General features: G+C 36.4%; 1 protein-coding gene across 2 annotated transcripts in view; it reads right to left on the reverse strand.

Moving 5' to 3' along the window:
• FLT3 (fms related receptor tyrosine kinase 3) overlaps positions 1–15075 on the reverse strand; it is a 59180-nt gene that overhangs the window by 11750 nt on the left and 32355 nt on the right. For both annotated transcript variants that reach the window (XM_083363095.1, XM_083363094.1), the window contains exons 9-17: positions 13787–13952; positions 8013–8119; positions 6544–6652; positions 4981–5156; positions 4138–4223; positions 3920–4052; positions 3726–3830; positions 1457–1567; positions 332–485 (exon numbers count right to left, since the gene is read on the reverse strand). In XM_083363095.1, coding sequence (XP_083219221.1) covers positions 332–485; positions 1457–1567; positions 3726–3830; positions 3920–4052; positions 4138–4223; positions 4981–5156; positions 6544–6652; positions 8013–8119; positions 13787–13952 — 1147 coding nt within the window. The remainder of the gene's footprint in view (positions 1–331; positions 486–1456; positions 1568–3725; positions 3831–3919; positions 4053–4137; positions 4224–4980; positions 5157–6543; positions 6653–8012; positions 8120–13786; positions 13953–15075) is intronic.

The following is a 15075-nucleotide window of genomic DNA, read 5'->3' on the forward strand; positions in this document are numbered from 1 at the left end:
CTTCTAACCCTGATTGTTACCCAGTTTGGTAATGAAACGTCTGCAAGAAAACAACAAAGGTTAGAGAGCATTGATGTCACAGTTCAATCCTGACCTATAAATATTTGTTTCTATCAGAATTTTTCTATTTTTCCAAATTGTTTTGTTAAAGCTACACTTCTAAAATAGGAATTACTTGAGATATGAAATGGTGTTGTCGTGATTGATTGAGCCACATGCTGCAAAAATGACAATTTGTCTTTAAACTAGCTCAGTTTTTTCATCTGTGCATAATATAGTTATTTCTCCCTTATTTTTCGCTGGCCACAATTAAACCATGGTTGATATTTACCTTGAATCGATCTGTCCTCGAAAATTGTGGTAAAACCCAAAACTGTGCCGACTGAAGACTTCAGTCCATGTTTTGTGAAAGGTGTCTCTTTTGCTTCGCAAGTAGTTCAGGAGGTCCCCATAGCAACAATATTCAAATATTAAGTAAACTGGTCCTAAAAATACATGTTTAATATATCAGGAAGCATCTTTTACTTAATATATAGTTAGCCTGCATCATATTGACAAAGAATAGACATTTCTTGGATGTAGGAAAAAGGAAATGAAAGTTGTTAGAAATTTTTATCTCAATCATATGAAAATGAAATGACTGTATCTTAAACTTATTCGATGATACTATAAGTCTTTGAATTCCCATTGTAAGGCATGCTAGCTAGGAATTCTAGGAACTGTAGCAAAACATCTGTTTGATACCAGATTGAGGAAAGATGCACTATTCTTACTTCTGATCAAGAACTTAAAAACTTTATTAAGCTTAAGCAAATTCCCTGTTTATACATCCAACTTATTTCATATAAGGATAAGGGATCTTCCCTGAGTCTGCTGTTCCTAAAAACCTCTGAATCTTGAAGACACAGCCCTACAGGATTTTTCAGAGAGGTTATTTATTAATCTGTCACTCAGTATGCTATCTGAAAGTATCAAATAGTATAAAAATATACAGTACATCACGATTGTGGCAGTTTGGGGTCTCAAAACCTTTCAAGCTGATGGGTATGCTTTAAACTTTGAAAGTATGCAATTATGTTCTCTCAAATGACTGTAATGAGAGGACTTCCCTATTTTCAAATGATTAATACAGTGAATATTGCTCACCAGAAAAGAACACATTTAACAGAAGTCATATTGGTGTTGTTTCTTGTCATTCCTTCTAACTATCCAATATATTTTCTACAACTCTAGTTTACAATTGCATTTTATTTTCCCAGCTAGTTAGGCATACTTACAAGCAATGTACTGGACATTTTATTTTCTCAAAAGGTCTATAGGGTTTCTGTTATCTAAAACCATTCTTGGAAATAAAAGTATGCTAAACACACAGATGCCCACGAGCATCATGCCAAGGACCTCAAATATTCGATGTAATACTCTAAAGGTGAGTACATTTCAGAAATACGTGGCTCACCTGACTTGGTGCATGCTCCTAGCAGGTTCACAATGTTTTCATGACTCCCAATATGAATCATCATCTTGAGTTCAGACATTAGAGCATCTTTTTCCAAAGAGTCATATTTTTCTATAAAGGTAACATGACAGATAGTAACTATGCAGAATTTTTACAAGGAAATATATACAGGCTGAAACACATTAGAAATAATTTTATTAACCGAATTACTAATTCAATCAAATATTTTTCTTGAAGCAGGAAATGAGAGTGAACAAGTAAAAGATGGCTGTAGCACTTAGAGAAGCGCCTTGTTTCCTGATTCAGTGATATCATGGGATAGTTCATTACTACTCAAAAGTAAAGAAAATATAAAGAAGTATAAGAAAGACTGTAATATGTGCCTACCCACACCTGTAGTGATTGGGCAATACCTTTTAAGGAAAGAAGAAAAGAGAATACTCATCCGAAAATAAAATGGAAAAAATGATCCAGAAAGAGTGTAGTGTAGTTAAGCATTCTTCATTTTTTTAAAAAAATTCTCATTCTTTCTCTCTCTCTGTCTGTATGTGTATATCTGTCTTTCTTTGTCTGTCTCTCTCTTAAATGTATTTAGTAAAATAGAAAATCTTTCATTAGGATACACATAAAAGACACTAAAAATAGAACAATATTATTTTAAAAAATAAAACATGCTAGAGACCTGGAAAGGAATGTTTCTAGTCACGCATGAGCCCAGCAGTTCGGGTTAGTTGTTGACAGGTGCAACTGTTGTATAAGTTCATTGCATCAGGATTTGATGACAGCAACTTTTTAGCAAAACACCAGGATGTATGACAAATTTAATACAAATTTATTTTTATGTTAAATAGTCTAATTCTCCCGTCATATATAGTACTTCAGGTGCATCTTTATGGCATGGAACCAGTTGGCATCATTCTCTTCAGTGGATTTTTTTTCCATTTGCAAAGCATATCAAAAGAATAAAATTATATGAAATTGTTTAAATTAAAAAGATTTCTATAATTAGAATTCTTATAAAATTTTAATTCTTTTAATATAATTTTAATTAGATTAAAACTAACCTTTTAAGTAAAAAGGACATTTAGAAAAACGATGTAAAAAGACAATGTTCATTGAGATGGATTTTTTTATTTTTTTAAAAAAGCATCTAATAACTGAATATTAAAGAACACACAGCAAAGTCACAGAGTAAAAACAATTATAGGCTATTAGGTCAACATATCTAGTTATTGACATGGACCAGAAATATATTGATTCATATTACTTTTAGTGACTTTCAGGGGAAAAATCTACGTAGTTGCTAAAAGTCAGCACTGACTTTACGGCACAAAATCAATCAGTCTAGTGAGTTAGAAGTTATCTATGCCAACATAAACATCATATTGGCCATATGTGTGCATTGCATTTATCCAAAAACTAAACCATGTTTTTAGTTAGTTCATGTGAACTAACTCAATTACAGTTTGATAATATATGTTGGGTTAACACATAAGGGACTAAAATGTTGACTAGATTGTAGTTCAATCTGTGGCACAGAGATAACAACTCTAATCTGTTCCTCTTTGCTTTTAAACCTTGGAAAGGATTTATAACACACAAATATCAGAAAGCTAATCACCTAACCCCGTGGTGGCAAACCTATGGCACGCATACCACAGGTGGCATGTAAAGCCCTCTCTGTGGGCACGTGCACCGTCACCCCAGTCCTAGGCCTTCAGCTGGGTTTTATAAAACCTTTTCACTTTAGGCCTCTGCCACCATGTGCAAAAAAAAGGTTCAATGAATCAATCAATTTCAACTTCTTGCGGGGAAAAAAAGATCTCGCAAAGTTGGAATTGATTGATTGAACTTTTTAGTCCCACCCAGTCTGTCGTTACCACTACAGCCACAGCCACCCAATTGGGTCACACCCACCCGGCACCCAACGATACATAAGTGGGTTTTGGGTTGCAGTTTGAGCAATCGGTCTCTAAAAGGTTTGCCATCACTGACCTAACCCATCTTTTAGGATGTACTGTAAATGCTATAGTATGGATTCAAGGTCAGAAGACTCTATTGCCTCCAAGAACCGTTCTCAAGAAATAAATGGCATCATACCTTGCCAGAAGAGGGAGCTGGTGGTCTTCTATTAGTTGTGCTTGAGGACCACCAGAAATAAAGTTTAGAAAGGGAACCAGACCCACAAGTGTATAGAATCCAAGCTTATTACTTTAGTGATGGGAGAAAATCAGGTTGATACAAATGTTCTCCTTAAACTTTAGGCTACCTTTAAGCATTTTGACAGCAACTTGGATGGATGCTCCAGCTTCACTAATTCCATATGCACTAGCATTCACGACTTTCCCAAAGGCACCAGAGCCCAGTACTTGCCCTATAAAAAAGAAAGTATTCTTCTTATTTTACAATTTGTGTTTGCTTATTTCATGATTAGCTTCAGGATGAGTACCACGGACAGCTCACCAAATTTCAGATTTTCTCTGGGAAACTCCCACTTGACATCATACTCCAACTCACTGAAATTAATGTAGATGTATTCATTGTCGGAAGGACCAACCACTTGTATCATATGCAGTTGTCTTTCATATCTAAATTGCTAGAGGGAATGGGAAATTGTGAATGGTAAAAGCGACACACAAAGGGAGACAGAAGTGAATAAAGAGTATCAATTTTGCTGTTACCTTTTTATAGTTTCGGCATGTTAATATGCACAACCCAGCAATAATTAGAAAACAGACTCCAAATGTTGCATACAGCAAAACATTATCTGGAAAGCAAATGCAAATATTCATGTAATTTGAAAAAGAGTTGAATTATGAAAGAGAGAAGTAAATATTTATTCTACTTGAATGAATGAATACTTTCTGACAATATTGACTGTAGAGTACCAAAGCTCCCTAGAGTAGAATTTGCAAACTTTTGAGATGCTACACGATCCTTATTAGACTTGCATATATATATATATATATATATATATATATATATATATATATATATATATATATATATATATATAACATATGCAGTACATTAACTTTTATATACCAAGCATTCATGTCTTGAAGAACATACCTCTGCCCACCAAATGAAAAGCTAAGAATTGCTCATAAAAAGGACAAAGAATGAAAGTAAGCATACAGTGGCCATACATGAGACTGATCTGTATCTTGGGTATCTCTGGAGCATGTGTTTTCTGTGAGCAAATAGGTCAGCTAAAGTATATTCATTGGAATTTTTTTCCAGTCTCAGGTCCCCATTCGTAAAATAGAAACTGTATTCTTTCTTACTAACTGCAAATGGAAGCCACAAAATGATTACAAATGAAAAAGCAAAAATCAAAATCCAACCATCTGATTTCCAAGAAGCAAAAGAATTTGGATGGGTTGAATTTCTTAAATTCAATATTTTATTTTAAGTTTTGGCCAACATTGTCTCAACATGCTATTTCTAAATTCTAAAATCGAATTATCTCCATAAAATTTCACCATATCCTCCATAGTCTAAACTGTGTAATTATATAGTACCTTTTGGTTCAATAAAATAAGATTCGCAAGAATAGCCAACTGAATTGTTTGCACAACATTCGACGAAACATCCAGTTTGTATGTTCTTTGTATTTAAAGTGCTGCTTGAGATCCAGGACCCAAAGATTGTTCCTCGACGTCTTTCATTTGAAATTCCATCTGTGATTTCAGTGCAACTGAAAGGAAGGTAACTCTCTTTACATTTTCTAATGTTCATGCAAACTATTAAAATTCAACATTACAAATAAAAAATAAGTGAGAACTTCTGGGGGGGGGGTCTGCAGAGGAAATTAGAAAAAAATCAAGATGGCAGCTCTGTGCAAAGCCCTTCCCCCCTTTTGCATATATCACTGGATTGTGGCTACAATCCTGACATTTTTGGCATTCAGATATCCTCCCCCCCACAAACAAAATAACTCTGAAAACTTCATATAGTCATATATTTCAGCATTAGGTATTGAAGGAATGGTGTAAACTGCCAACTTTTTTCACTTACAGCTTCTTTATATTTGGTAGGTCTTCTTTAGAATGCATGTTAGATTATTGGCTTCCAGAAAGAGAATTCTCAGATTCTATCTGATTACCCACCACATTTATGCTAGAAGTGATGTAATATGTTAACCAATCTTAGGCCATATTCTGGCCCTCACTAATGTTGTCTTTATAGATTGTTGTTAGGGCATTCCATCTATCTGAGGGAAGACAATGAGAACATCATCTTAATTTCTGCAGTCCGTTGTCGATTGCCCTTATCCTAAGAAACATTTTTGACATTACTTACATGCTTTAAAAGAAGACCAACATTACAAGCCATTATTTGGAAGATCAGAACTAAGAACTGAATAGGTCCTTATCTTAACTGTAGTGGTGCAGTGGTTAGAATGCAGCATTGCTGGCAGGAGTTTGATCCTGACTGGTTGAAGGTTGATTCAGCAATCCATTCTTCCAAGGTCAGTAAAATAAGGAGCCAGATTGCTGGGGGCAATATGCTGACTCTGTAAACTGCTTAGAGAGGGCTGTAAAGCACTATGAAGCGGTATATAAGTTCAAGTGCTATTGCTATTGCTATTTCTATTTGACAGTTTCTGGAACTGTAACTACCAGAATTGTAACTGATTGGGATGGCCTGGCATAGGAAGATTGCAGGAAGGGAATTGGGGTGATATAACCCTATTTGCAGCAGGAAGAATAAAATGAGCAGCTTCTGGATAATGGTAAGCTGGAACTCCTATTCTGTTAGCAAGAACTGTCTGTATGTGTTCACTTTCTCTGAAGTTCTCAGTTCAAGGATTAGGGCAAAATGGAAAGATTTCTGTATAATTTATTAAGAGAAATATTTTAAGCTCCGGCAGGTGAACTAGGAAGAAATCTGTCATGGAACTGGATCTACTTGTCTGACCCAGTGAGGTCAATCAGAAGCTTTTATTCCTGTGGCATCTTATTTACAATTTTTTAAAAAAACAATTATGTCAGTACTATATGATCCATAACTATATCATAGTTAATCATGGAAATCAACCACTCATGTCAATGGAAACATTCAAAGTATTTTTTTATATTTACTTGATATGTTTTCTGTAACATTCCTTCCAGATCCACAATGGAGCAGGATTGCTTTCAGCAACGCAAGATAACTGATTAAATGTTGAGCTCATTTTTACTTTAGGCTTGCCTGCAAAGATAACAGCAAAAATGATAGATAATTCAGTAATTCAATTTTACAAACATTGCACACGTTCCCTACAACTTAAGCCTTTTCTGTTTTAACTAATTCTGATTACAAGCCCATTTGTCTAAAGCAGGCATGTCAAACTGCCGGCCCTTTGGCTGGATACATCATACTGAAACCGCGCCCACCCCATTGCCGGCAATGGGGAAAAAGTCGCGATACGTCGCATGACGTCATGTGACGTTGTGAGTTTGAAATGCCTGGTCTAAAGGAATGGATCTTTATTTGAATTACAAGATAACTGACACCAAGGCAAGTATATTTAAAGCCAAACCTAGCACAGAATAAAAGATATTACACACCAACACTAGTCTTTATCTTTGACCCAGACTCTTCTGTTTCAACCTCGTGTTGTCTTACTTTGACTTCCCTTACCAGCTGTCTATTACTTTCTTCAACTCACTACACCCGATACTGGATTTGGTCATTAATCTGGTGAAACTAGATAATGCAGATAGAGAGCAAAATGACAGGGTCATAAATCTATAGAATCAATACTCAAATCAGTAATAAGCTAGCAACTGATACATTTAGCTAGATTATATACCTCTTAGTTATCTTTCCCAGATTTTTCCAACTTGATTTCCTCCAGATGTGGTGGTGCAATAGCTCCTTACTTTGAATAAGTGACTAATGGCTGAAAGTTACAGAGTTTACCATGAGAACATTACGTTAGTAAAGGCTAGCTTGTCCTTTCAAACTTACAGGCATTTGTCTTACAGCACAACTGCATGAGATTCCTACCCTGAAGATGCATGATACTCTACCATCATGTTTAGACTTTACACAAAAAAGTAGCTTTTATCTTTTGTTCCCACTACTGCAGTCACTCAGTCAGTCAGTCTATCTAGCTACCTAGCTACCAACACCCATCCTTGAAGCCTATATATCAGGGGTGTCAAACTTGCAACATCACGTGATGTGTCGCGATGTATTGCAACTGTTTTTCCATTGCCGAGAATGGGGTGGGCGCGGTTTTGGCATGACGCATCCAGCCCATGGGCTGGCAGTTTGACACCCCTGCTATATATCTTTGGCTGGCAGAAAGAAACTTTTTTGTTAATTTAGGCAGCCATTTCAGTAATGTATGCTATACCTGGTTTTAAATATTTTTAATATTGTTTTTATTATGAACAGCAGTTTGTTAATTTCCTACTTAGTCCCAACACATATTTTAAAAGTGACAAATTGGAGAAGACTTGTACACACAATTCAGTGGAAAACAAGGGTAAAAATTAAACCTGTTAATAAATATAGCATGATACTAAGCATTGATTGATCTTGTTTCTTAAGACATACTCACTCTTCACATAGAGTCTTAATGTCCTCTTTACAAATGCATCACTATTTTCTGCATAGAACAAATATTCGCCTGGTTGGTTTTTATGGCCACAGAAACTTGCAGAGATACTGTTTCATAAAGGAAGGTAGAAAGGGTCATTCAAGTGTAGACTCAAGTGTACTCTTTACTGAAAGGCTCAATGGTGAGTTTTTAACCTACCCAGGTTACTCTCAAAGAATAAAAACCACCAAATAACATTGCAACCAAGCAATATTGTTCTCCCATGAAGGCTTGCAAAACAGAACCTTCGCTATGGCATCTGAAACTATAGAAGTAACTGATGCAAAAAAATATCTTTTCTTTTATATTATAATAAGGAAAGGAAGCTTCCTAAACTCTACAAGTGGCCAATCACATAGACTTTTAGGAAATTAACCACAGATAAAATATTACTTTGGCCACCTAATGAGAAGGAAGGACTCACTAATGCTGGGAAAGATTGAGGGCAATAGAAGAAGGGGCCGACAGAGAATGAGGTGGCTGGATGGAGTAACTGAAGCAGTAGGCATGAGCTTAAATGGACTCCAGAAGATGGTAGAGGAGAGGAAAGCCTGGAGGAACATTGTACATGGGGTCGCGATGGGTTGGACACGACTTCGCAGCTAACAACAACAACAACAACAATATTACATTTGTATCTGGTCATGTATTTGACCTTTCCTCAAATACCATATGGTGAAAGGAAAGTCTGATGCTGTAAAGATTTTTGCTCCATAGGAACAAAAATAGACCATATAATCTACCATATTGCTGAAGTGCTGATTGGTAGATAGTTTTTTAACTTTCTGGTCTGAGGCTCAGGGGGATAACTGGCCCAAACCTACCAGATTGATTTCTCTACCTAAGACTAGGAGTTGGGACTCCCTATTCCTACTCTAACTACCCTATCACATTGGCTCTCAATATTTCTGATCAACAGTCCAGACATTTATATAAACTAAGAACAGGATGGATAGTTAATTAGTTAGTTAGGTATAGATAGATAGGCAGACAGATAGATGATATAACCCTATTTCTAATCCTTTTAAAACTGAAATAGCACAAAAAGTTAAGATTTGAATCCATCAGGGACAGCTTTCATGTCCAGCTTTGATCTAGCAGGAGGAGGGACAGGTGAGAATCTACAGCACCACTATCAGAATAAACTGAGTTTTAACATAGCAGAGGTCAAGAACTTTCAACTCTTGGGTCAAATAAAGTCTTCCAGGTGTTTCAGTCCATATCTTCAAACTTTTTTCCCCTCATTTATTCTGCTCCAGAGTTACTCCATGCACTACAAAGCTTGTACAAATTGCAAAGAACAGAAAAAGCCTTTTTTTGTGGTCACTCATTTGGTATCCTAAATAAAGATACATCCACATTTCTACCTATATTTGGCTTTGACTGTCCTGTGGTGGCACATAGCACAAAAATTTGAAGGGAAGTAATAAAACCTCCTTAACAGAAGAAAACTTCTTACCTCCTATTTTGCAAAAACAAGATTAAAAAAGAGGTTTGAATCCTGCATTTGGCCTGCACCAGCCATCTAGCACTTCATAATGCAGATAAATGAAAAGCGTGAACGAATTTGCAGTTTCTCTTTCATCTGGTTTCAAATTTCATCTCAAAAATGCAGATTGTATTTTAATTATTTTCCCTTGCACTGTGCTGAAGCAAATGATGCTGGCCTGGTGTAGCACAAGGAGCAAGAAAGAGCAAAGCATGACAAGTACTCTAGATAAAGGAGATAAAGCGGGGCAGGCAGAAATCTCAGGATCAATATATTGACAGCTGGAAATACATGAATTGGACTCTTTCCTTCATTTTCCCTGTCAGGCATCAAGATAAGTCATCCAGGCTAAGGTATACATGCCAAACAACCACTGATCTAAGAGTCTTTATTAGTTATTTACAGCATCACTGGAACAGCCTCAGAACCTCAATATTACATCTTGCCATTAAGTCTTGCTGCAAAGGACGATTCGCTCAGCATTATCCTGCTGTTGTCCATATTAGAAAACACTCAGCAGCCAGAAAACAAACATGAGAGTCAGAACAAGATGCTATTATCCTAGCACAGTGGCAGCTCTTTCAATTCCCACAGCAAGGGCTGGTTTCCACTGTAGCTAGAAAAGAGTCTAAATGGTTTCTAACATGTTCCTTGGGGGGGTTTGTGTGAAAAGAAAGAACATAAATTCAATGGGATTCTCAGCAGGGAAGTGTTACTTGCAGATCAGCAGTTTTCAAAGAAAAGGGGTATCTGTAGTGTCTCGCCCCTTAAGGAACCTCTGATCATGAGTGATGACGGAAATAATAAAAAAAACCATGCACATTGGAGGAATCTCATCATATAAGGTTTTTTTGTTTGTTTTCTTCCTGAGATTTTCAGGTGTGTACCTAAGATTTACCCAAAATGAATGTGTTGGGACAACAATTTAGCTGCAGTTTCATCAAAATTCATGTTGGTGGGATTTCACTACTAGTGAACAGAAATCCACAGGAAGATATTCTTGAGACCTACCAATGTTTAAGCAGAGGCTAAAGCTTGGGATCCAGATGTTTCTTAACAATTATAATAAGAGGAAATAAGCAAATCACAATAACCATGTTTCCACCAAATGAATCAAAATTTTCTTGATATTTTTCTTGAGAATCAAGTTATATTATGTGTGATATGGCATATATATAAGCTTTTTATTGCTGCACACTTGGTAGCCGTAGGCAACCAGAAATATTTGCAAGTGTGTTAGGGATACAACTCTCCATTCTTCTTTAGTACAAAGAAAGAGGTGAGCTGCTCAAAAAACCACATGTCTCCTTAACGATCATAAAAATGCGTTTCTCCATCTTCTCCTAGCCTCCAGCAGAATAGCTAAAAAAAATTAAATCCTTCTGAGTTTATTTACAATGTTGTAAGTAGAAAACAAAAAAATAATATTTATGCATAGATTTCAGTTTCATAAGACTGATTCAGTCTGGAAAACTAAACCAAGTTCTGCTGAAAAATAAAGGAAGATTTGTTGTATCAACATCAATAAGTTTTGCTTTATGCTTGATTGAAGAAGTGAAAGCAAATAAAGAAGGAACAGAAAACCAAAAGGTACCAAGAATGTTTTGTGGAAAACCTTAGAGGAAGTAGTAGGTGGAGTGAAATCAAAATACTAAAAAAGAAAAGAGGGGGAAACAAATCTTCAAGGAATTTATTTATTTATTTTCAAATATAGAAATTCTTCTCTTTGTATTATCCATTATTTTCTAAACCTTGCTCCTCTTTTCATCTGAGCAAAGAATGAGAACATTTGTTCACATTTTTACTGGGATAGGCTCTTCCAACTTTTTAAAAAATTATTATTATAAATTTGCTAAAATCGCTTCTACTCTCCAGTTGCTTTTTTTCTTTTTTGCCCAAGAGACATCATTGCTCCCCTTTGTCCTGCCCTGGAGATTGCTGCTAATTTTGAACAGAGAAATAGGAGGTCTTGGCCGTGTCTCCTCTATTCTCCAGGAAAAAAGAGTCAAGGAATAATATACATTTAAACACCGATCGTAAAGAAAATAAGACAAGAAAAATAGAGACAGACTCCAAAAGAATTTGAGAGGGACAAAAAAGAAATTATTATGTGTAATCATACTAATGAGCCAGCAAACCCAAACACCAACTGTAATAACCTAAGGCTGCATTCATAAAATAAGGCATAAGGTAAAGGTAAAGGTAAAGGTTCCCCTGCACATGCGTGCTAGTCGTTTCCGACTCTAGGGGCCGGTGCTCATCTCTGTTTCAAAGCCGAAGAGCCAGCGCTTGTCCGAGGACATCTCTGTGGTCATGTGGCCGGCATGACTAGACGCCAAAGGTGCACGGAACGCTGTTACCTTCCCACCGTAGTGGTCCCTATTTTTCTATTTGCAGTTTTACGTGCTTTTGAACTGCTAGGTTGGCAGAAGCTGGGACGAGTAACAGGCGCTCACTCTGTTATGTGGCACTCGGGATTCGACCCGCCAAACTGCCGACCATCTGATCGACAAGCTCAGCGTCCTAACCCACTGAGCCACCGCGTCCCTTAAAATAAGGCATAGTTCCACCCAATTCTGTGCTAGCCAGAGCAGAGTTAGATTACAGTTCTGGGGGATGCTTTTCGACTATTAGAGTTGTCTAGAGAAAGAAGAGATGGATTATTTGGAAACCAGATCCTATAAGGTTTGGTGGAAAGAGCTGTGTAATGTTTAACTTGAAAAACATAAAACTAAAGTGAGACCTGACAGTTCTCTTAAAATATCTCAATCATTGGGGTGTGAAAGATGAAGTAGACTTAATCTCTTTTGCTTTAGAAGACAGGACCATTACTAATGTAGAAACTGCAGGGGAAGAAATATATGGGCTGATTTAAGAAAATCTTCTTAAGAGTTGCTTGGAATAAACCACAGGCTCTGGGAGGGGGCCCTATGGATCAAAATAAATGTAAGGATAGTCACATCAGGAAAATGTACTGTACATGGTAACCAAATCAAGAAAGAAGGCTGAGCACACGAGAAATTTAGGTTCCGTAGTCTGTCTTAAGTAAAAAGTGCTCTGAAATAGTTCTTTAAATAAACAATATGCTTTCAGGGTACAGGAATGTACAAAGCTGCATAGAGGCACCATGTACTTTCAAGGTCTGTTGCATACAGATCTACCAACTTCCTCCTTATGTTTGAAAAATGCTGAAGGGAAGACGGAAACATTTATTTTTCGACTTTAATGTTTGCAGAGTCATAGAAGCCAAGACACATCTCGCTCAACTAGCAGCTTTTCGTATCCAACTTGCTATCTTTAAAAAACAATTGGATGTTCCAAAATGTAACACATGTAACATCCATTATCTGGAAGTTAAAAGTACAGTAATGGCAAACACCCCCCCACACACACACACATACACACACAAGCCAATAAAGTCTTAAGTACATCAGCACATGACATGACCAGACAGTTCCATAGTGGGGCCTATCAACAATAGTGCTGCTACTGCTGTGCCATCAGAGCAAACTCAGGATCCTGCATCACTCAGGGATCTCCTGATTCAGAGCCACAGGCTTTAAAAAGTTGAGCAAAAATATTGCTGGTCCTCACTACTACCTGACAGAAGGAGGGAAGAAGGAACAGATAATTAATGCTCAAAGAGGAGAGAGAATGTACGGCAGAAAGAAATGGAAGATAAAATAATTTGCAAGGACCTTTGCTGTAGCTTTCTCTGCCCTGGTATATCTGTCAGTGTCACCTGTTGTATACCTCAGTTTTCAAGATACTGTAATCTGGTTCTGGGAGCTGCTATTGTAATATTTCACACATTGACCTTGAATGATCTTAAAGAGTATACTGAGAAATTCATCAATATGTTCCCCAGGAATTTATTTATTTAAAGTCTGAAGTTTATACCCCAAGGGAGAAGATTGGACTCAACCAAAGTGAAGCACCTTCAAATCAGATTGATGCTTAAATTTTTACACAAAAATCTGTGCAACTTCAACATGCCGAATTACAATCTGATGGATCCAAGTCTCTCTTACACGTTTGCTGATTTGATAAGGCACTGGTAGGGTGCGGTACATTTGAAGTTCTCTATCATGAACTTTTTAATTTAATTGAAGAAACAAAAGCTTGTGGCATGCAACAAGTAAGAACATACACAACAAATAAATAGCATTGTTTTAAACATCTTATCAGAAGTGGAGAAAATGTGCAAAAGTGCATAGCAGACAAATAATCAAAGAAAGTGAATTACCTGTAAGTGTCTGTGTAATTTTGCTGACATGGAAATGATATTTGGGAAAATATCCAAATGCATCTTATTGGTGGGTAGGCTTTAAGTTTAACTTCAAGGCAAGTATTTTCTCCTATGCCAACTTCAAAATCTTCCTTTGCATTGGTTATATTGATAAACCCTTTATCTGTTAAATGATAGATCAACATTATGTGGCAGGATTCAGTTGTCAAGTTTCCAACGTATGGGCTTTTCAAGTGACTGTGAGGCATTGTTATTGCTTGACATCAGTATTTTTTTGAAGGATTTGAACATAAGCAGCTTGGTATTCCTCAGTTTATAGCAATCAAATGACTATCGAATGGATGGCAGACCTTCATTCTGATAGAGGCACAAATATGAGAATACACTGTAGGCCCTCCTAGATTATGTTTTTTTTATAGTTCAGCTATATGTTTACAAGTAGTAGTGGGTTGCTAGATTTTCTTAGGAAGACTAGAGGCTGATCTTTAATGTGATAATATTCCCTTGTTGTAATGTATGTTCCTTGGCAACTGAGAGGCAGACGATAGAAGTTATATTTAACTGAAAGTTATTAGCCATTAGTTGCCATTTCTTCCTTAGAATCATTTAGTTAACTTTTTCCAATAAAGATGATGTTGAATCATAGTTTTTATAATCATCCAATCAACATGTTCATTCCTACCTTTACTAGAAGGGTTATTTTTAAACACAATATCTTCTGAGTACAAAGTTTTGAAACTAACAGAGTTAGTAAGCCTTGCAATCAGAGCATAACGTGTTCAAACTATTTTGATCAGTAGCTCCTTCTAACTTACCAAAGATTATGTTTTGCAAAAACCATTTTCTTTCTTGCACATTTGATTCCTTATTTTTCCTCCCCTTTTAGTAAAACCAAATATTCATTTGCATCAAGAATAATGACAATTGTTCAAATCTCTATTACAATTGAAAATACCATGGTTAAATCAATAATGTGATTAGCCTAAAAATGTTTTCTTTTAAATTTTAAGAGACTTGAGGGGTAATGCATGAGGGGTAAGTATGAGCCACAAGCAATCACAAAATCAATTTTTCAGTTGCCAAATTCTGATGGAAAAGCAAGGCAATTAGATTCTTCTTCTGCACAGACTTAGAGGACCTTAACTGGCCAATCACCCTCCACTCCAATAATACAAAAACCTTCAAGAGGAAAATTGGCCACAATCACTGGTATGAACTTATGAGATACAATATTTGGAGGGGGGAAGGCATGTGTTTAGCATCATTGTCAATGTTCTATAGAAAAA

This window comes from Vipera ursinii, assembly GCF_947247035.1.
Source record: "Vipera ursinii genome assembly, chromosome: 4".
NCBI lineage: Eukaryota > Metazoa > Chordata > Lepidosauria > Squamata > Viperidae > Vipera > Vipera ursinii.